Source organism: Microcebus murinus, chromosome 8 (assembly GCF_040939455.1).
Source record: "Microcebus murinus isolate Inina chromosome 8, M.murinus_Inina_mat1.0, whole genome shotgun sequence".
In the NCBI taxonomy this organism is placed as follows: Eukaryota; Metazoa; Chordata; class Mammalia; order Primates; family Cheirogaleidae; genus Microcebus; species Microcebus murinus.
Genome location: NC_134111.1, coordinates 57088026 through 57110014, shown reverse-complemented (window position 1 = coordinate 57110014; position 21989 = coordinate 57088026). Strand labels below are relative to the sequence as shown.

The 21989-nt window shown below is 31.6% G+C and overlaps 1 protein-coding gene across 1 annotated transcript in view; it reads left to right on the top strand.

Moving 5' to 3' along the window:
• Nucleotides 1-21989, top strand: part of CWC22 (CWC22 spliceosome associated protein) — a 57264-nt gene that overhangs the window by 21555 nt on the left and 13720 nt on the right. Inside the window, exons 5-13 of the mRNA XM_076005722.1 lie at nucleotides 3777-4022; nucleotides 5335-5463; nucleotides 8410-8578; nucleotides 8956-9009; nucleotides 10781-10916; nucleotides 11007-11213; nucleotides 11299-11361; nucleotides 14787-14894; nucleotides 16533-16614. Coding sequence (XP_075861837.1) covers nucleotides 3777-4022; nucleotides 5335-5463; nucleotides 8410-8578; nucleotides 8956-9009; nucleotides 10781-10916; nucleotides 11007-11213; nucleotides 11299-11361; nucleotides 14787-14894; nucleotides 16533-16614 — 1194 coding nt within the window. The remainder of the gene's footprint in view (nucleotides 1-3776; nucleotides 4023-5334; nucleotides 5464-8409; nucleotides 8579-8955; nucleotides 9010-10780; nucleotides 10917-11006; nucleotides 11214-11298; nucleotides 11362-14786; nucleotides 14895-16532; nucleotides 16615-21989) is intronic.

The following is a 21989-nucleotide window of genomic DNA, read 5'->3' as shown; positions in this document are numbered from 1 at the left end:
TTGTTTTATTTTTGTGATTCTTTACTAAATGAAAGAAATTTATATTGTATGATGTAAATTTCCTTTCCTGCATGATGGCAAATGAACATTGAGAATGAAGTTTCTAATTTGTAATTGTTTTCTAAATATAAGTGATTCTTACTTGAGTCTTGGAGAACTTGGCTACCCATCTGTTCCTCTGGCTCATGGGACCTATAGGATTTACCTGGTTGAGAGATGGGTAAGGGAACTGAATGGAGAGCAGGTAAACTCCTTTTTAAAGGAAAGAATATTGGAATATGAGTGTTTAGAAACTCATAGGGGTAATATTTAAGAAGAGTCAGATATAAGTGCTATTCATGTTTTGTTGAAAACTAGAAGAGTGTTATAGCCCCTTATAATAATATACTTATTTTAAATTCTTGGAGAAATTAGTAATAGTTTTTATAATGAATACAATGGTGTCCCCCCTTATCCACAGGGAATGTGTTTCAAGACCACCAGTGGATGCCTGAAACCATGGATAGTACCAAACCCTGTACTATGTTTTTTTCCTATAAAAACATACCTATGATAAAGTTTAATTTATAAATTAGGCATAGTAAGAGATTAACAACAATAACTAGTATTAAAATAGAACAGTTGTAACAATATACTATAATAAAAGTTGTATGAATATAGTCTCTCTTTCTCTCTCTCTCAAAATATCTTATTGTCCTGTACTCACCTGCTTTCAGACTGTGGTTGATCACTGGTAACTAAAACCTTGGAAAGTGAAACCACAGATAAGGGGTGACTACAGTATTAGAAAGAAGTCAACATTTTATAATTCCTCACTAAAGGGCCTCTATATTTGCCAGGAGAAAATATAATGGAGAAAAAAGTTACTTAATGGATCTGGGGAAAGAAATCCCCAGGTAAAAGTAATGACAGTCTCAGAAAAAGTAGATGAGTGGATGATTGGGATGCTCAGTGTAGGGGAAAGAGGTTAATTGAAATTCTATAGATGGAAATAGTCTCAACTACTTAAAACAGAAGTCTCTCTATGGGTAGTACTCTACTAACTTGCATGTATCCATGTTTATGAGAAGAGTAGTGATGCAGACAATTTACTAGCCGTTTGAAATTGGCTTTGGAATGTCTATGTTTTAGCTTTTTAATGAGGCAGTGTTGCATAGTAGAAAGAGTTTAGATTTCATATTCATATAGATTAGAGTTCAGATTTTATTTACTAGTTACAAACATTTGGTAAAGTTTATTACCAAGTTTCTTCTGAGCCTCAGTTTCCTCATCTATAAAATGGGATGACGTGTTTTATCTGATTGTTTAGGTTTCAAAATAACTTCTGGACAGAAGTCCACCATGTCTGAACATAGATACTGAGAGAATAACTTTTAAAATATTGTTTTCTTGAGCATATCAATTCGAGTAGTGAACAATGGTGATCAGTGGCACTTTGGTATATAGAAAACAGTAGAAGAATTCAAATTTCCTAGTGTTGTACAAAGTGGTTGATCCTGATTATTTTTAATTAATCTGACAAAAACTAACAAATTCCATTATTTTAATATTTTTCTAAAAGAGCTATGATCTGTCTCTCAAATTCTTTCCAACAACTGTTTCCATTGTTTCTTAGAAGACATCTGTGTACTTTTGTTATTGTTTTCATAAAACCAGCTTTCTCCTGATTTTCCTGTCTGCCCTTATTAGTCAACCAGTTTCAAAAACTTGTCTCCCATGTTTTATTGTTCACTAAGATCTGTATCCTTTTTGATGTCTCTCACATATAATCTACCTCATAACTACCAAGATTACACCACCACTAGAATTTTGACCAAATTCCTCTGTAGTTTGGAGCTAAGCACATTATTTGATATCTACAACCGAAATTTTTTTCTCATTACTTTCTAATATATACCTAATTCTAAAATGTCAGATTAAATTAAAATCCAAAAATCAAAATCCTCAGCTGTCACCTTAATGACACCTTGATAAAAACAACTGCTACCACCATAATTGGTAAGCTGAGCATTTTGTAACTTTCTCAAACACTGTCAAAACTCTTAAAACTAGGCATTATTTTTTTTCCAATTAACAAATAAGGAAATGAGTTTGAGTTGATTAAGTAATTTACCTTAGATTATAGTTACCCCTCTGGTAGATGTTAAAGCTGGGATTTGAACTCAGTTCTGACTACAAAGCCCATCTTTTTTCCACAATCCCTGACTGTATTACTTTAGCATAACTGTGCATGTTTGGTTTAGTATAGGAACATAAGTCTCATGTGATCCACATAGTCACACTGTGAAGTAAGCAGGCTGGGTATTATGTAGAATATAAAGGCTAACAGTCCAAAAATGTTTCCATTCAAACTCTTTAAGAATATTTTATAACTTCTACACTTGAACACAAACAATAATTGTAAGGATATGATTTTATCGGCCAGCTGGCTATCTTTCTTGCTGTTCCTCAGAAGAATCATAACCAATGTCAGTAAATCCCTGCTGTAGTTATTCTCTTGGAACATGCTACATTTACCATTCTAAGAAGCAACTCAATGGCAGATCAGTGCAGAAAGTTTAGAACACCTGCCTTTGTGACTACTTGGGGTTTATATTTGAAACCACTTTTCTTTCCCTCTGTTCACTCTGTCTTAGTGTATACAGACTGTCTGTTCTCATTGGCAGTCACATGAGTCTCTTATACCTTAGTTTCAAAACTGTTCCTCCGTAGTTACCTGGGAAAGTGACTGCATTTCTCCCTCCATGTAGGTTGTATTATTATGAAAACAGACCATCTCAAACATACCCTTTAGGTTTAGCTAAAATCTATCCCACAGTTTCCTAGTGATGATGTGAAACTCTTCTTTACTGTATTCACATAATTCAGGGTTGCACAAAGCATGAACAGAATGATCTGAGTTTCCACAGCAATATATGTAAAAAACAGCTAAGTGGACAGATTTTCTCTGGGGAAAGACAGCAAAAAGCAAGGACTCATTCTTTCTTGTCAGTGCCTGATGGTTTCAAAGAACAATACCCCGATTGTTTTAAAAAGTGTTAGCTTAAGAAAGGATAATCACCTGTGTTAGTAGGGAATAGTTATTGTGGCTAGAAAAAGATTTTTTCACATTGTTGCAAATAACCAGGAGGTTTCTGATATGCTAAGATGTCTAACAAAAATACTAGTTCTATCAAGAAACAGTTTTAAATATTATATTTTTTATTATATTCTTACACCTAAAGTTGTCACTGTTGAAGATAAACTCTGGTTTCTACTTTATATAATTTATCATATATACCACAGGCCAACTTGTCTTCTTTAAACTATTTTCATGTCATTCTCCCACTTAGGAACTTTTATGATTCCCTATCACCTCTAGTGTAAAAGCTTTAAAATCTGTTGCTTGTCTTTTAAAATTTCACAGTCTGGACTCAAACTCATCTTTCCAAATACCGTCATACATGAGTCTTTGTTTCCTGATTGTTCTACTCCATCTGGTCTTAACACCCCTGCTTAGTTTTTCAGCAGTTAATTCCCTTTTCTGTTAGTTGCAGAATGCTACCCTTCCTCTCTCCACCCTTCCCCCGTCTTGTCCCATGCTCTAAGTCCTATCAAGCCTTCAAGACCTAATCTAACTTACATTTTCTCTGTGAAGCACTTCCTTACCATTCTAAAATACTTTTCCTAGTCTGAATTTGTGGGGCCTACTTACGGTCTTACTCATTTAGTGTGTAGTTCATTATAATTATGGATTTTATATTGCTTTTTCTCCTTTAAAAAAATTAATATTACAGAAGTAGGGACCGAGAAAAACGCAGAGAAAGAGAAAGAGATGCGGACCGGAAAAGGTCTCGGAAATCTCCATCTCCTCGGAGAAGAAGCGCAGAACCATCAGTAACCCAGAGTTCCTCTGCTCAGGATGAACCTACTGCAAAGAAGAAGAAAGATGAGTTGGATCCTCTCCTTACTCGCACTGGTGGAGCATACATTCCTCCTGCAAAGCTCAGGATGATGCAAGAACAGATTACAGATAAAAACAGGCATGTTGGCATTACTAAATATACACTGAAAAACAAATCAACTATGGTCTAATTAACCTTGGCTGTTGAGAATTTACATTAGTCCACAGTGATAGAGACCTCAAGTTGGAGACTTCTTTCTTTTATACCATGAGCTCCTTTGGAGTATTGTATACAACTTACCTTGACATTAGCTCATTATCTTTTCGTTTTTGCATGACTAAATTAAAAAGTTTGAGGAAAAGATTACTTACCCTTTTTTCTTAGTATTTTCAAAGTATTGCTCCTTATATTCTCTCATGCATGAATGACCATTGATAGTGTCAAGTTTTTGTACATACGTGTACTATTGATATTTTAGGTTTAAAATGGATCGTTTTTCCTTGTTATTAAACAAGGAAACTTTTTAGCAAACTTTTTCTGTAAAAAGCCAGATAGTAAATATTTTAGGCTGTGAGTCATTCTGTCTCTGTTGCTGCTACTCAACTTCACCATTGCAACATGAAAATAGACATAGGTAATGTGTAAACAAATTCGTGTGACTGTGTTCCAGTAAAGCTGCATTTGGGTCATGGGTGTAGTTTGCCATCCTCTGTACTAATCTAGAAAACTTAAGTTGGCAATGTTCTCATTTTCCAAATTTTATTAGCAAGAAACCTTATCAAGTTCAACCTAAAAAAACTCATTGAAGCTAATTTACTGAAAATATAATATTAGGTAAAAAGTAGTATGAGCAGGTATAGCTGTAGGACTGTTACATAACCATAGAGGTGGTCTTGAAAATACTTACTTACTATTTTGGACCTTCTTTTTTCCTGTAGTTATTACTATTTCTTTATGATTTAAAACATTTAATTTTATTGTCTCTGTCATGCTTTTATGAGATGGAACATAATACAATTTCCTTTTTGGGGTTTCTATTTGGGTATTTCATATTATAATCAAAGTTTTTTCAATTGCATTTATTTTAAAAGGTTTCTTTAAAGACAGATTTAAATGAAGCATTATAATGTAAAATAAGCATGTATTGAATGACTAATAAATATAGAGTGACATAAGAACAAAACATTATCTTTACTTATCCTTATATAATTGTACTGTTTTACTAAAGGGAAGTGGTCTGTACCTAATCAGTATATGTACAGAATATCAAATATGGTTTAGGATATAATCTGCTTATTCCTATAGACATATAGTTTACTGCACTTTGGGGTAATTTTGCAAAAATAATGTTAAAAGTAAAGGAACACTAAGTAGTTTTAATAGTCTTAGATAGCCTCTTGTTATAATTGTTGACAAAGTTTTAATATTTATTGAAATTAATTCTTTTTAGCTTAGCATACCAGAGAATGAGCTGGGAGGCCCTAAAGAAGTCAATCAATGGTCTTATCAACAAAGTCAACATTTCCAATATAAGTATTATTATTCAAGAGCTTCTTCAAGAAAATATAGTTAGAGGAAGGTAAGTGTCAGCTATTTTGTTTGTACTATTTCTGAGTAATATTTTCAAAGCAATGTAATATGTACACGAGCAATAATCATTGATTTTTTTATGCCACTTCATTTTAAAGGTAGAATATTTATTTAGAATTAACTTCTTATAAAAATGTAGGCTATGAAGAAATAACTTGTATCTCTCTGTTAGAGGTTGTCTGAAGTTTTTGCTTTTTGAGAAACATTGATTTACGTAATGATTTTTGCACAGACATTTATTTTGTCTACTTCATGCCTCTAATAATTTAAACCCATGAGGAATAATACATATTAAAATATACTACTAATTTAATTTTTTTCCTTTCTTTTTTTAATTGACATATAAAAATTGTATGTATTTGTATTGTATGACATGATGTTTCGATATATGTATATATTCTGGAATGGATAATTAAGCTATTTAACATAAGTGTTGCCTCACATACCTATCATGGTTTTGTGATGAGAACACTTAAAATCTATTCTTTTATCAGTTTTCAAGTATGCAATATATTGTTATTAATAACTATAGTCAACATACTATACAGTAAATCTCTAGAATTTGTTTTTCCTGTCTAACTGAAATTTTTGTGTCCATTAACCAACTCATCTCCTCAATTTCCCCACCTCCAGCCTTTGGTAACCACTATTTTATACTGTTTCTGAGTTTGATGTTTTTAGATTATACATATTGTTGCAAATTTCCTTCTTTCTTAAGGCTAACTAGTAATCCATTGTGTATATATACATTTTCTTTATCCATCAACAGACACTTAGGTTCTTTCCATATGTTGCCTGTTGTGAATAATTAATGCAGCAATGAATGGGAGAGTGCAGATATCTATTTGACATAGTGATTTTGTTTCCTTTGGATATATACCCAGTAGTGGAATTGCTGGATCATATGGTAGTTATTTTTACTTTTTTGAGGAACTTCCATACTATTTTCCATAATGGCTATACTAATTTACATTTCTACTGACAGTGTACAAGGGCTCCCTTTTCCCTTCATGTTTGGCAACAATCGCTATTGTTCACCTTTTTTACAACAGCCATTCTAACAGGTGTGAGATGATACCTAACTGTGATTTTAATTTGTATGTACCTGATGATTGATGATAGTGAGCATTTTTTCATGTACCTACTGCCCATTAGTACATCTTTTTTTGAGACATGTCTATTCAGTTCCTTTGCACATTTTTTAAATCAGGTTATTTGTTTTCTTACTATTGTTGAGTTCCTTATATATTTTAGATATTGACCCCTTGTTAGATGTATGGTTCGCAACTATTTTTTCCCATTCCATGGGTTGTCCCTTCACTCTGTTGATTGTTTCCTTTGCTGTGCAGAACCCTTTTAGTTTGATGTGATCCCATTTATCTATTTTTACTTTTGTTGTCTGTGCTTTAGGGGTCATATCCAAAAAATCATTGCTGAGACCAATGTCATAGATCTTTCCCCCTATGTTCTCTTCTAGTAGTTTTACAGTTTCAGGTCTTACTTATGTTTAAGTCTTTAATCCATTTTGAATTGATGTTTGTATGTGGCATGAAATTAAGGTCTATTTTCATTCTTCTGTATGTGGATATCCAGTTTTCCTGGCAGCATTTATTGAAGAGACTATCTTTTCTTTATTGTGTGTTCTTGGCACCTTTGTCAAAAATCAGTTGACTAAGTGCATGGATTTATTTCTAGGTTCTCTATTCTGTTCTCTATTGGTCTATCTATCTATCTATCTGTTTTCATGCTAGTACTATTCTGTTTTGATTACTGTTGCTTTGTAGTAGATTTCAAAATCAGGTAGTATGATCCTCTGGCTTTGTTCTTTATGTTAAAGATTGCTTTTGCTATTGGCATCTTTGTGTTCCATGTGAATTTAAGGATTGTTTTTTCTATTTTATCAATAAGTTACAGTATTTAATATACAGATTTTTCCCCACTATGGTTAAATTTAATTCTGAGTATTTTTTGGTAGCTATTATAAATGGATTGTTTTCTTGATTTCTTTTTCAGATAGTTCCATTATTAGTATATAGAAACACTACTGATTTTTTTTAATGTTGATTTTCTATCCTGTAACTTTACTGAATTTGCTTATTAGTTCTAAGAGTTTTGTGTTAGAATCTTCAGAGTTAGCATATATAAGATCATGTTGACCATGAACAGACTTCCCTCTTTCCAATTTGGATGCCCTTTATTTCTTTCTCTTCCTTAATTGCTCTGGTTAGACCTTCTGGTACTATGTTGAATAGAATTGGTAAGAATGGACATCCTTGTCTTGTTCCAGATCTTAAAGGAACATTTTCAACTTTTCACTCTTGAATATAATGTTAGCTTTGGTCTTGTTATATATTGTCTTTATTCCAATTTAATTTCTAATGAAAGCAAGGTAAAAATGTGAGATAAATGGGAAAGATGAGCAATACATTTTAGAAAAGCAAGAGGGAATCAATTGCTGTACTCATAGGAGTATTTAGCCTTAAAGTTGTAAACAACCCAAATTTGTCTTTAATCACAGAATTAATTTTATATAGATGATGGACCCATAGTAGAAACTTTATGTTGTCTAAATTTTGTACTTTTAAAGTAGGTTTTTCTTCACTTTTTTGAAAATGTTAAATTATTTCTATCAATATTAAAAAACCCTCGAATTCATGATTAGATATAACAAACAGATTAGGAAAAGAGGAATTCTATTTAGACAGAAAAAATTTTGAAGAAAAAATTGTAATAAAACCTATTCTGTTTTACAGAATTGCAAATTCAAATTTTGTTTTCTCAAAAGCAGTTTTGTTTATTAGTAACCCAAACTCTTTCCATTTAGTCCTGATTGAGTTTTTATGATTATTTAAGAGGAGTACTACTGGATTTTAAATCAGTTTCTTATAATTAATTTGCTGATTATTATTGACCTTTTTTTAAATTCTTTAAACAGAGGACTGCTGTCTAGATCTGTTTTGCAAGCACAGAGTGCTTCTCCAATCTTCACCCATGTTTATGCAGCATTAGTGGCAATTATCAACTCAAAATTTCCACAAATTGGCGAATTAATCCTGAAGAGGTTAATTCTTAATTTTCGAAAAGGCTATCGAAGAAATGATAAGGTATGTATGAGTGGCTTGTAAGTAAGATGACACATAGGAACAGAATTCAGTGTCAATAAGAATAAGCAATGTTGATTTCTGCATAGGAATGTGTTTTAAAAACTGTGACTTCATGAGAGCTTTTTTGTTTTACTAAATATCTCTGACCACTAATGATGAACCACAAAAACGGTGGCTATAATTATAGAATTATAACTATTTAGGCAGATGTAGCACTCTTTCACATGTATTATTTTCATTTTATAACTTTATAATAAAAATTAACCTTGTGTGTTACATGCTTTAAATAGAGTATGTTAGTATACTGTAGATTCTACAGATAAATAAAAATTACTTTTAGTTTATAGATTAAATCTTTCTCCACTTTGACTTTTCAGCAACTTTGTCTGACTGCTTCAAAATTTGTGGCACATCTTATTAACCAAAATGTGGTAAGTAATTATCTTTAAAACTTTGTCCCATTCAGTTACATTAGATCACAGGCTTGATGTCATATAGGTGATACTTCTCTATTTATTTATATTCCTTGGTATACGTATATTGAATGATATTTTACTTTTAAAGCTATAATAAGCATATTTAATATTCTTTAGTATAAAGAGGAATTAGAATACTTTTATCAAATTGATATAACTTAATACCTTACATGGTGACTTGAATGTAAATTATTCCTTCAAAGAATGTAGTTTAATCCTTTTTATAAAACAAAAACAGTTGGTATCTCTCCTACTCCTTTCCCTGTACCCTTTGTTCATGAAAACCTAGTAAATATCTATAAAAACCTCTATTCCCTGCAGCTACATACATGTAGTCAAATATTATTAGAATCAGTTTATAAAATATAGTAGTTTAAATTTTCATGTATTTTAAATGCACATAATTTTATCATTTTATTGTTTAGTTTGTGCTTATTTTGTGTTCACTGTTTCATGGTTTTGATTTAGCTTCTGTTTCACCTTGAAAATATTAATAGTGAAACTGTTCTTGTTCATACTCAAAGGTTCCTTCATGTGTATATTGTCATTTTAAATTTAATATTAGTGTGTAAGAGGAAGATTTTGAAGTCATACTTAAATCTTATTTTTCTAATACTAAATATTTTCTTACCTACATGAAATCCTGTCAAGTGTTCACTCTCAAAAATCTTTTAGATTGTAACTTAATTAATAGTCATATTATTACAATGATAACTTGCTACTTAAGACCATGGAAACTTAATTTCACATGTCTGTAACAACAGAAATATGTTTCTGTTTTTAAAGGTATATTACACTTATATTAGAAATTTTGGACATTGCTATAAAACAGTTAAAATGGTAAATATTTTACATCTTCTTAACTGTGGTACAGGGCCGTATTTTCCTATCACTGATGTAAGACTATTTGACACTCCACCTCCCTTTGGAAAAAAATGCAGGATATATTTTTGATATTGTGCACAAAGTGAAGAGGATATTCATCTGAGTTGAAATTTAGATTTCCCTGCCAATCTCAAATAAATGTCTGCCTTTAGAAAGGCATATTTGATGTTTTGAACATTCTTCCCAGTTCATTTTCTTCTCACAGCAAAGCTTCTCCGTAGAATTTTGTTCCTACTCTACCTGGCATTGTTTATAAGTATCAGTTTTTGAACATGGCCAGTATACAGTTTGATTTAATTTGAAAAAGGAGGAAGTATTTAAAACTCTTTTTGTGTACCAGAAACTGTTAACATATTTTGTGATAAAATTAAGGACTATTGGCTGACAGAGTTGCTGATAGAACAAATTGGGAAATGGATATAAAGAATTGTGGTCATGGAGAATGGTACTATAAAAAGAATCATTACTATTCCTCATATAGGGTTTATGAAAATAATTATCTCATTAAAAATTAGTATATGATTTTTTTAACTTACATTTTCAGTTTATGAGACTGTGCATGATATATAAGAAGAATATTTCTTCTGGAGATAACTCAAATAGTTGTATTCAGCATAGTAAATAAGATTTTTACAGTCATCTGAAAATTCTTAACAGATACATAATGAAAGTGTAGAAAAATTGTGTCTCATATTTTGAGTATCAAAATAAAATTTTGCCAATCATATGTGCAATATAATAATTAGAAACAGATTTACTAATTTTTTAAAATTATTTTCAACAGTATGTTAATATATGTAAAAACATTTTCTCTCTTCCATATGTCTGCATTCTACTTAAGGCACATGAGGTTTTATGCCTAGAGATGCTCACTTTGCTCTTAGAAAGACCAACAGATGATAGTGTTGAAGTAGCTATTGGTTTTCTCAAGGAATGTGGCCTCAAATTAACACAAGTGTCACCAAGAGGAATCAATGGTAAGTATATATTCTTAGTTTGATGTTGAACCTTTGTTAGAGTATTATAGTATTTATTGCTTATTTTATTGTCTTTCTGTTTAACTTTAGCTATATTTGAACGCCTTCGAAACATTCTGCATGAGTCTGAAATTGACAAAAGAGTTCAATATATGATTGAAGTAATGTTTGCTGTACGGAAGGATGGATTCAAGGACCACCCTATTATCCTAGAAGGACTTGACTTAGTGGAAGAAGATGATCAGTTCACCCATATGCTCCCTTTGGAGGATGACTATAATCCAGAAGATGTTCTTAGTAAGATGGGGCAATGGTGGTCAGGAAGAAGGGCACCAACAAATGTAAATATAGAAAATAAACACTTTTAATTTATTTTTTTAAGATGTTTTCAAGATGGATCCCAATTTTATGGAGAATGAAGAAAAGTACAAAACCATTAAGAAGGGTATGTAAAATTTTATAAAATAATTTATTTTGGAAAAGTAGAAGCAATTTAAATAGTTATATAATATTGACAGAAAGAAAATACTTATATATCTCTGATCCTCACCCAATGAAAGCCCTGCTCTTCTAAAGTCATTCTCTTCACTGTTTCCCCATGAATTATTTTTTTCCTAATATTTGGCCATGGTATTGCTTCATTCTGAATTATAGTATTCACCTCATTGTACCTCTCCTCTTTCCCTCTATTTAAAGTATTCAACCCTTAAGTCTCATCCCACTTAAGAAATCTTCATAGATTACTTGTAATGTAATTACTAATAATTTAAGTTGCCTACCGTGTACAGTGTATGCTACCCAGTTTAATTAGGTAGTATACTTTATTGTAAAATGCTATACTTTATTATTTCTCAAGGTCAGGTGGACTCCTGATAAGATCAATCATAGTACTGGTGCCTGGTAAATTGATAATTAATTATTATCACTTGTACATCATTAGTATTTTGTACGTACTCAACAGATTTTGATTTTGATTTTGTCCTTGACATTACTAGCTAAGTGATCTGTAACAAGGTGCTTGTTTGATGTTGGAGTAAATGTTACTTGTCTGTGGAAGGATAAATATATACAGTGCTTTGTATTGCTGTAGACAGTGATGGCTGTTATTATTATTTTCACATTTGTATTATTATTTTTTTCTTTAAAGTTAATAGGCAGACTTACTTAATAGTTTTATGAGTTTATTTCTCTAAGTTGTGATTTTACCTGAGAAGTACTTATTGCTCTGGAAGCTCTGGGGAGGAGAGAGCAGAGACCTAGAACTTTGTCTTTGCCTACATTATATTCTTCAGTCATGCTTAGAAGTGGAAGGTAAAGGTGGAAGAAGCCTTCCATTTCTATACATTATCCAAAAAATCTGGTACAATAAATAGGATTCTCTTCTAAGATGCTAATTTCCTAAAAGATTTTCACTGCATCTGGCCAGATTCATTTTTCTATTATAATTTAGTTTCCAAATATAGAGAACCCTTTAGACCATTTTGCCTTCCTCTCTTATGAAGCTTTTTTCTTATAGTTTCAACTAAAAGATGCCAAATAGTTCTTATGAAATTCTTATTACCCTTGGTATGATTTTTTCCTTTTTTAAACTTGGGAATTCCCTGTGCATTTCTTTAGAGTCTAGGCAATTGGCCAATGCCTGGAAAGCCACTTTCCTTTATTACAACAGTTCTCACATTGCCTTTACACTATTGAAAATTATTGAGTACTCCAAAGAGCTTCTGTTTGTGTGGGTTGTGTCTATTTATATTTACTATAATATAAATTTAAACTATAAAAGAATATTTATTAAATTATTTTAAAGTAATAGTAACCCTAGTACATGTTGACATAAATGACATATATTTATGAAAATTATTTTACAAGCAAAGAAATTTAGTGAGAAGAATGGCATGTTTTACATATTTCTTCATGTCTGCTTCTGCATTAAATCTACTACAATAGGTTGTTTTGATTGAAGTACATGAAGGAAATCTAGCCTCAGACAGATATGTAGTTAGAAAAGGGAAGAGTATTTGAATAGCCTTTTCAGATAATCACACAAGTGTTTTTCCTTGAGAAAATCATCACATTGTACATCTGTCTTTAACAGAAGTGCTATATATATGAACTGCATATTTTGTCACTCAGATTATGATAAAGGCCTATACTCTAAGAATGAGATTTAATAAAATTAGTATTTTACTTCTTCAAAGACATTCTTAAGTGAAACTGGTTGTTTGTTTTTTTCCTTTTGCAAGAATGTGGCAGTAAAGAATTCATTGACTGCTTGTGCGATTGGTGGTTTGATTTGTGCTTGTGATGTAGTAGTTTTAACCCCCATTTCTTTTGGACCATCATCATAGATGTCAGCACAGTGAAAAGGCAGATAATGTCTTGGTATTATTATGAAAATAGTTTTGACCTCACAGACCATCTGACAGGTCTCAGTGGTCCCCCAGCGACTCATAGACCCTTCTTTGAAACCACTGCTTTATTTAGTTAATGAAATCTAGTTGTGATTGCCTAAGTGATTCCAGTAAGTAGATTCTAAAGAGGAGAGATGAGAAGAGGATGATGTAAATGATCAGATAATTCATTTGACCTTCATTCTTTTGTAAAATAATCTTCTAGATCTGGCATAGAAAAAATGGCCACAGCAGGAAGTAGACACAGCTTTAGTAATTAGCACCTTAGAGTGACCCAGGTGTGCTTGTATTTTAGGTCTCAGAACATTTGGGAAAACAGCAGGAGTGCCTGTCTTCCTGCTATTGAATACTAAATAATTCTCTTAAAAGTCTTTCTGAGCGATGTTGCATAATAATAAACTAGATACTTTATATTATTTCTTGAATTCATATTTGTTAGGAATATTCTTGAGATGTATATGTCAGATGAGGGCTTAATGACAACTGCACATTTTTGTAAAATGATTTGTTCCTCACAGTATGAAGTTCTCTGGTAACATTAATTATGTGTCTTCTGATATATACTATTTGGTTAAATATGAAGATACTAGAATTTTTCTAAAAATGAGTTGGCCCCAAAACTTTGTGTTAAAAGCTCTCTGGTTATAATAGAAATGCAAAAGTGAAGAATTAGCCAGGTTTATAAAATCTTTTATCAAGCTAATAGTACACTATTGGGCAAAATATAATTTTAGTTTTGTCATATGTTTACTGATAACATAATGACTGGCCTTACATAGTCTTAAGAGACTACATGCATCGCTATTTTCATCCAATTCTGAATGTGGGTTGTATTTTAAGATGTGATCCAATAAAGTGCTCATCTTACCAATTTTCATAAAGGCTTTTAAACTTCTGTTTCTGTTTTACATATGAAAAGTCTTTGGATTGATTGCAGTGTTCAATTTAATAGTTATACATTTTAATAAAAATCTCATTACTATTTATTTAAAGTGAAAACACTAAATTATGCAGTTATTTTCCTCTCCCTTCTTTGTCTTTCCAAGTACATTCTTAGCCTAAATTCCTGTTTTCTATATCTGATCTTAGTTTATTATAATAGACTGCTTATTTCTGATGATAAAATAGTATTTTGACTCTCAAATGCTAGTTTCCATTTCTAATATTTTTCCAGTGTTCTTGCTCTTTTGTAATACCTTCATCTACTTTTTCTTTGTTTTTTTCATCTTCTCTTTGTTTCATGGCCATTTTTATCTGACAGGAAAATGATACATAGGCTCACTCTAGTCTAATCAGTTAAAATGTTTTCTGACCACTTAGCCTATAACCTAAGGCTTGTATGATCATAACTGTTACAGCACAGTGGATTTCAATGAAGTCAGAATTATCTTCTCAAAATGAGATACGTGTATGGCATTTGCTGCTTAATTGTTTTTTTCCTAAACTTACTTTGTTCTTATAGAAATTCTTGATGAAGGAGACAGTGACTCAAACACAGACCAAGAAGCTGGAAGTAGTGAGGAGGAGGAGGAAGAGGAGGAGGAGGAAGAAGGAGAAGAAGATGAAGAAGGTGAAAGTATAGTTTATTCAAATAATATTGTAAAATGATCTAAAATTAAACTAATTCTAATGTAGTTCTCTAACAGTGGCTCTCAATCTGTGGGAGGAGTTGGGAAGGATGCTGCTTGGCATCTAGTGGGTGAAGGCTAAAGATGCTGTTAAACATCTTACAAGTCACAAGACTGTCCTGGACAACAAAATAGGGTCCAGTCCTAGATGCCAGTATTACCAAAGTTGAAAAACCATGCTCCAAAAGTATTAAACAGTGAAATTCTTTTTTTAAAGCATAATTTTAATTTGGCATGTTACGCCTTTGATTACAGGAAAACTGTGAAAAAAGTACATTCATGTTGAGTGCATGTGATTTTACATAACCCTGACAGGATTGTGACAAATGAGAGTGACAGGATATTTGCTATTCATTTTGGCAAAATAGAGTATGGAGGCCAAAAGCTACATTTGCAGGACTAGGTGTGAGGATGCTCTCCCTCTTCAGCTTTTTTTTTGGTGGGGGGAGGGCAAAGTCTCACTCTATTGCCCGGGCTAGAGTGCCGTGGCGTCAGCCTAGCTCACAGCATCCTTAAACTACTGGGCTCAAGCAATCCTCCTGCTCAGCCTCCCAAGTAGTTGGGACTACAGGCATGCACCACCATGCCCAGCTAATTTTTTCTATGTGTATTTTTAGTTGTCCAGCTAACTTCTTTCTATTTTTAGTAGAGACAAGGTCTCACTCTTGCTCAGGCTGGTCTCCAACTCCTGAGCTCAAAGGATCCACCCGCCTGGGCCTCCCAGAATGCTAGGATTACAGGCATGAACCACGGCACCCAAGCCCTCTTCAGCTTTAAATCAAAGAAAAATAAACTCAGAACCTTACTTTGGTTAAAACTCAGTTAAAACATCAGAACATACATAAACTTGTCATTATTTACCTGTATTACATCTTTCAAAATATTAAAAGTATAGCCCTCCCTTTTAGGGTATAATATATTTTAGTTCTGTCTTATAGTATAATTGTTATTCTATAATATATTTTGTAAAAAATAGATAAGTTTTTTTCTAATGTTTTATCGAAATCATCTTTTGACTATCCATGTACTATATTTTACTTCATAATTTCTTTGTTTTATGGGAAAATACTGTTCAATTAAACTATTAAATATATATAAGGAAAATTTTCATGTTTTAAATAAGAGAAAATCTTGGCAAATATGTGTATTTATATTGGACCCATTTAACCTGTCATGGTGATCCAGTGTTCTCTGAAACTGAATATCTATCCATAAGTTACAGTTCTTTCAAATTATCAGATATTGTTTATAAGTCTAGAAATAATATTTTATAAAAAATAGCATGTGTGTGGCCTTAACGATGTCAGAATGAGTGATGACACAGAAACAAAAAATAGTTTTCTTGGTTTGGCTTCTTCTAGCTAACATTGTGATAAGGCAAAAGACTTAAAATACTTGGAATTCTGCAAATACTAATTATACTACTAATATTAATTTTCTATTATATTTTCTACTATATTACTAAATTCTGAGAAATTCTAAATAAATTTATGAAAGAAAATATTGTACAGAGATACGTTTTAAGTTCTTCACATTTATTTCTGCAGTTTTGTGATTTTGTTATGTTGACATTCTTTCAGGACAAAAAGTGACTATTCATGACAAAACAGAAATTAATCTGGTCTCATTTCGTCGTACAATTTATCTTGCTATTCAGTCAAGGTAAGACATTAACTTAGTTGATCCTTTATTGATTGATTGAATGATTGATAAAGGAGATTTATTTATTGGTAAGGAGATCAGGGATACATTTCAGAATCTGATAACAGAAAATTAGATGCCGTTTCAGCATTCATTCTCAAACCACATACGTTTCTACATTTATCCCAAACTCAAGCTCATAGTTCCTTACAGTTGGTTCTTTACTTTAAAAATTCTTTCCTTATTTGGGAGTTCTAATTGTGTTACATAATCAAGTGGTTTTTTTAGCTATCTCATTTCTTATAGTTAAATATCACTAATAAAAACAGGAAAACAACTCTGTATTGCAAGGTAGCATAGTATCTAATTAGATAATGGGCATTTACATTTTTTTTCTAATTCTAGTTTTAAGCAGAGAAGCGCTGTTGTGATGACTTTTGAACACCGATTTGCTATGTAGATGTAAATGAATATAAGTGGAAATAGGAATTAGAATTAAGGTTTTGAGGATGCTTTGAAGTAAAGTTAAGTGAGAACTACTATGATGTCATGAAAACAAAACCTGTTCTCTTTGAAGGCTGTGAATTTGGTTTTGAAGAGAAATAAATGAGAATATTAAACTCTTAGCACATCTGTTATTTTGTATGCGAATCAACCTATTGATTTAGTGGGCACAGTGTTTACATTTTATATTGGAGGAGAAGTGTGTTAGTTTTGTTTTGTTACTAGGTTTAGTATATTTTTATTTAGTATGATGTAATAGCAGTGATGATTCATAAGCAGGAGTCTTGTTTTCAGTCTGAAATTTTTTGGCTTTAGATTCATCTTCAAATAGAGGAATGTTAAACAGCAAAACATTGGTTGGAATTTTTGGGGGGATTATCCTTACCTATTTCTTTGCCTTTCACATGAAAGAGAAACCCACTGAATTTTTTTTATATAAATCTAAAGTGTAAAAGATGAGAAATTTTATTATAGGTAGATATTCTTAAATAGAGTTTGACCTTTGATTTGTGCTTTTTTAGAAATCCAACCATAATCAGTTGTAAGCAGCAGATTTACTGTTTTAGTGCTGCTCTTAACATTAACTTTGAAGAGCTACAGTGGAGCTCTTTGAATACTTATTTAAAAGAAACTTAACCTTGATAATCTCTGAATCACATAAAAGACTTGAAAAATTAGAGCATTAAGAGACAAGTAATAGCCACTATTACATAGTGGTACCAGTCCTAGTAATAGTCACTATCATCTTATGTGTGGATTTTTGTTTTGTTTTGTTTTTTAAAATTTTATTAATTTTAATTTTTTATTTTTTAATTTGTTATTGACACATAATATACATATTTACAGGGTACAGTGTGATATTTCAATGCATGTATACATTCTATAATAATCAAATGAGGGTAATTACCAAATCCATCACTTTAAATATTTATCATTTTTTTTGTATGGTGACAGCATTCAAAATCTTTGCATCTCGTGACATTGTTATTTCCTATAGTCACCCTACTGTGTAATGTGAATCAAGGGTTTACTGTCCATGCCATTTGGCCTTTGTTTTTCATTATTATATTTCTGAAGAAATAAACATTGACAGAGAATTATATACAGAATTGCTTAGTGCAAAAAAAAAAAAAACTTGCACACAATCTTATTTTCAAACATAAATAACGAAAGTGTCCAATCTGTGCCACCAATGAAAATTAGGTTAATAGAGAATGGTTCTAACTGTGGGCAAATGGTCCAATACAGTGTTAGGTAGGAAAAAACTATATAACTATATAGAACTGTGCTTGTGGTATTATTTTAACTGTAAAAATAGGCTGATTCTAGAAATAATACATAAACTTATCAACAGTGGTAATCTTTGGGGGAGGTTGGATTATAGATTTTTTAGTGTCTATTTTTCCAGTTTTTTATTTTTTCAAAAGTTTTATGTTTATAGTATACCAGGCTAGGAATCTAGAATAGAATATACTCAAGTCAGATGGCTGTGAGGGCATCTCATACAAATAGTTCACCTTTGAAAATCTTGGGAACAAAACTGTTCTGGCAGCTGAATTGTGTGAGGATTTCATTATTTCTTTCTGTTGATCGATCTCACCAGTACTCTTATCTTCTCATTGTTATGGCTCTTTAAATTACCTCATATTATTTACATAAAACATAAAACTACACAGTTGTCTTTGCTGTTGAAAATAATGCTTTTCTGTTCTTGCTTTTAAATAATGTTCTAGTCTGACTGCATTATTGAAGCTGTAACATCAAAGGGAGATAGACTACTGTCCTCCCCAATTTAAAGTTTCTTCAGTTGAATCTATCAACAAAACCATTTGTAAACACAGCTTAAAAACTGGCATCATACAAAGAGGACAGTAATTTAGTAAATGTCACTTAATTTGTTTTAAACCTAGAATTCATTTCATTTAGCAACCAAAGAACTAAAATACCAGGAAAATTTAATTCACTGAATATTAATTATAATTGGTGTTATTTAAAAACAATCTTAGTATAGGGAGTCAATAAATGCTTTTAAAATAGAACAACAAAAAGGAAAACAGATTGTCATTTAGTTACCTTTCTCCTTGACACTTAATAAATAAAAGGAAATTTCTTCATTGACTACTTGACTTGTTTTTCATAGATTTCTTTTTTTTTTTTTTTTTAAGAGACAAGGCTCTTCATTGCCTAAGCTGAAGTGTAATAGTATGATCATAGCTCACTGCAGCCCCTAATTCCTGGGCTCAGATGGTTTTCCTGCTTCAGCCTCCCGAGTAGCTAGGACTATAGGCATGCACCAGTAGTATGCCTGTATAATTAAAAAAAATTTTTTTGTGGAGAGACAAGACCTCAATATGTTGCCTAGGCTGGTGTTGAACTCCCAGCCTTAGCCTCCTATAGTGCTGGGATTATGGATGTGGGCCACCAAGCCCAACCTATTTTTCATGAATTTCAAGGTTTTTGTCTGAGTACTAATTCTGTTTTTATAAAGGCTAGAGAAAAGGTCACATCTTTTTTTATACTTTTGTTATTGCTATATTGTTGAAGTTTATCAACTACAGTTTAATGTTAGTGTTAGACTATTCTTTAATACTACCTGTTATAAAATGGCTTTCGTGCTAGGTTTCTTTTTCATTTTAGTTTTCTTTTCATTCCATTGCCTTGTACCATTCTGGTTATTACCCTGTTGTGCTTATGAAACCAAATAAATAATAGAAGCTGAGAAATAAAGATGAACTGCAAAACTAAGTTTGTAATTATTATATTTCAGTGGTGATGATTTTATACTGCTGTTATCAAAAGAATGAGGGTTTGAACATTCTACAAAAGATGCAAATATATTAGCATTATTTCTGAATCAATAAGCAATTAGCAAATTGAGTTTGCTAATTTCTTAGGTAAAGTATATTGAAGACATTTTAAATTCAATTCATATGAATGCTATAAAAGTATATGTTTTTCCCTCCTTGCAAATTATTTTGTTTATTTACTATTTTTGTACTTAGTTTTATAAAATGTGGAACTCTTATGATTGAGTAGTAAGTAAGATAACTTGTAAAAAATGGCAAGTAAGCACTGGATGTCATACTGAGCTCCTGGAGCATCTTTCACCTCTTCCTGACTTGGAAGAGAAATACATAAGTTTGTAATATGTAGTAAAAGTAGATGTAGTTATAATACAATAGAATATATCATTTACTCTTCCACACAGATATTTTATTATAATATAAACATGAGAAACTTAACCTACATTTGCTCCTTTCTTAATTAGAACTTTTCCTGATTTCACTAAACACATAATATATTCTAAGAAACTATTTTTCAAATTAAATATTAATTATAGTCTTTGTTTATGAAACATTGGGTGAGAAAGTATAAGCATGTTTAAGTCCTGCTTCAGGGACTTTGTGGCCAGGAACAAGTTTTACAAACACTTATGATCTCTTTTTTCTCATCTATAAAAATGAGAGGGTTGAATCAAAGTATCTCTAAATCCTTCTGAAATCCTAACTATGTATAAACCTGAATCAGGATAGTATCCTATAGGTGTTTTTACCTCTGGTTAATGTCACTAGTTTAGGTGTGCATTTGTGACTGGTGAAAAAAATACATTTTAGCTAGTTATAAATATTTACGAAAAAACTAACATTTTAAAGCTTTTATGTCTTTGTCCTCATTGTTAAGCATCCTACCTGTTGTTTTTATCTAAGCTTTTGAATATAGTTATTGATCTTTTTATTCCTTAGATTTGTTTAACAAAACAAGGTAGAACAAAATAGCTAGCTCTCATGAATACCTTGAGCATTAGAAAGCACTCTTTGAGATCTGGGACCTAGTTCCAGAGATTTAGTGTACTTAGGTTTATCTTGTAATATTGGATTCTCAAATCAGAACAGTTAATAAATTCTTTATGTGCCATTATTATCCTTTAATGTTGGAAGGAAAAGATATTGCTAACACTTAAGAATTTACTACCATTGTACTTTAGTGACCAATTTGTAGCAGAAGAACATTTGATAAGCATAACATGATTGCAGTAATGAAAGAAACTGGGATGTTTTTTATTGTTTTTTTAGCTTAAAATGAAGAAAATCATATATAAACCCTTTTATCTGACTAGTTATGGCTTAAGGTTGGTTGGTTTGAAGGAATAATAAAAAATCAATGTATGTACTTTCATCTTTTTTCTTTTTGCCTTTTTAAAATTGAGATTTTATTCCCAGACCATAAAATTCACCCTTTTAAAGTATATGATGACATTCATGTGCCACATAATGACATTTCAGTCAATGACAGACCCCATATACAGTGGTGGTCCCTAAAGATTATAATTCTGTATTTTTATCATACATTTTCTGTGTTTAGATATGTCTAGATACACATACTTGCCATTGTGTTATAGTTGCCTACAATAATCAGTACAGTAACATGCTGTATAGGTTTGTGGCCTAGGAGCTGTACCATATAACCTGGGTGTGCAGTAGACTATACCATCTAGGTTTATTAAAGTAGACTGTATGATGTTTGCACAATGGTGAAATCACCTAACGATGCATGTCTCCGAAAGTATCCCACTTGTTAAGTGATGCATGATTGTAAGTGGTTTTAATATATTCACAAAGTTGTACAATCACCACCACTATCTAATTCCAGAAAATTTTCATCACTCTAAAACAACCCTGAACAATCACTCTGTATTCGCTTAATCTACTTTCTGTATATGGATTTGCCTGGATACTTTATGTAAATGAAATAATACTATTTATGGCCTTTTGTGTCTGGCTTCTTTTTACTTAACATAATTCAAGGGTCACCCAGGTTTTAGTATGTATTGGTACTTTTTCAGAGTTAAGAGCTATGTTTTCTTTATATACATGATCTAATAATATGAAATT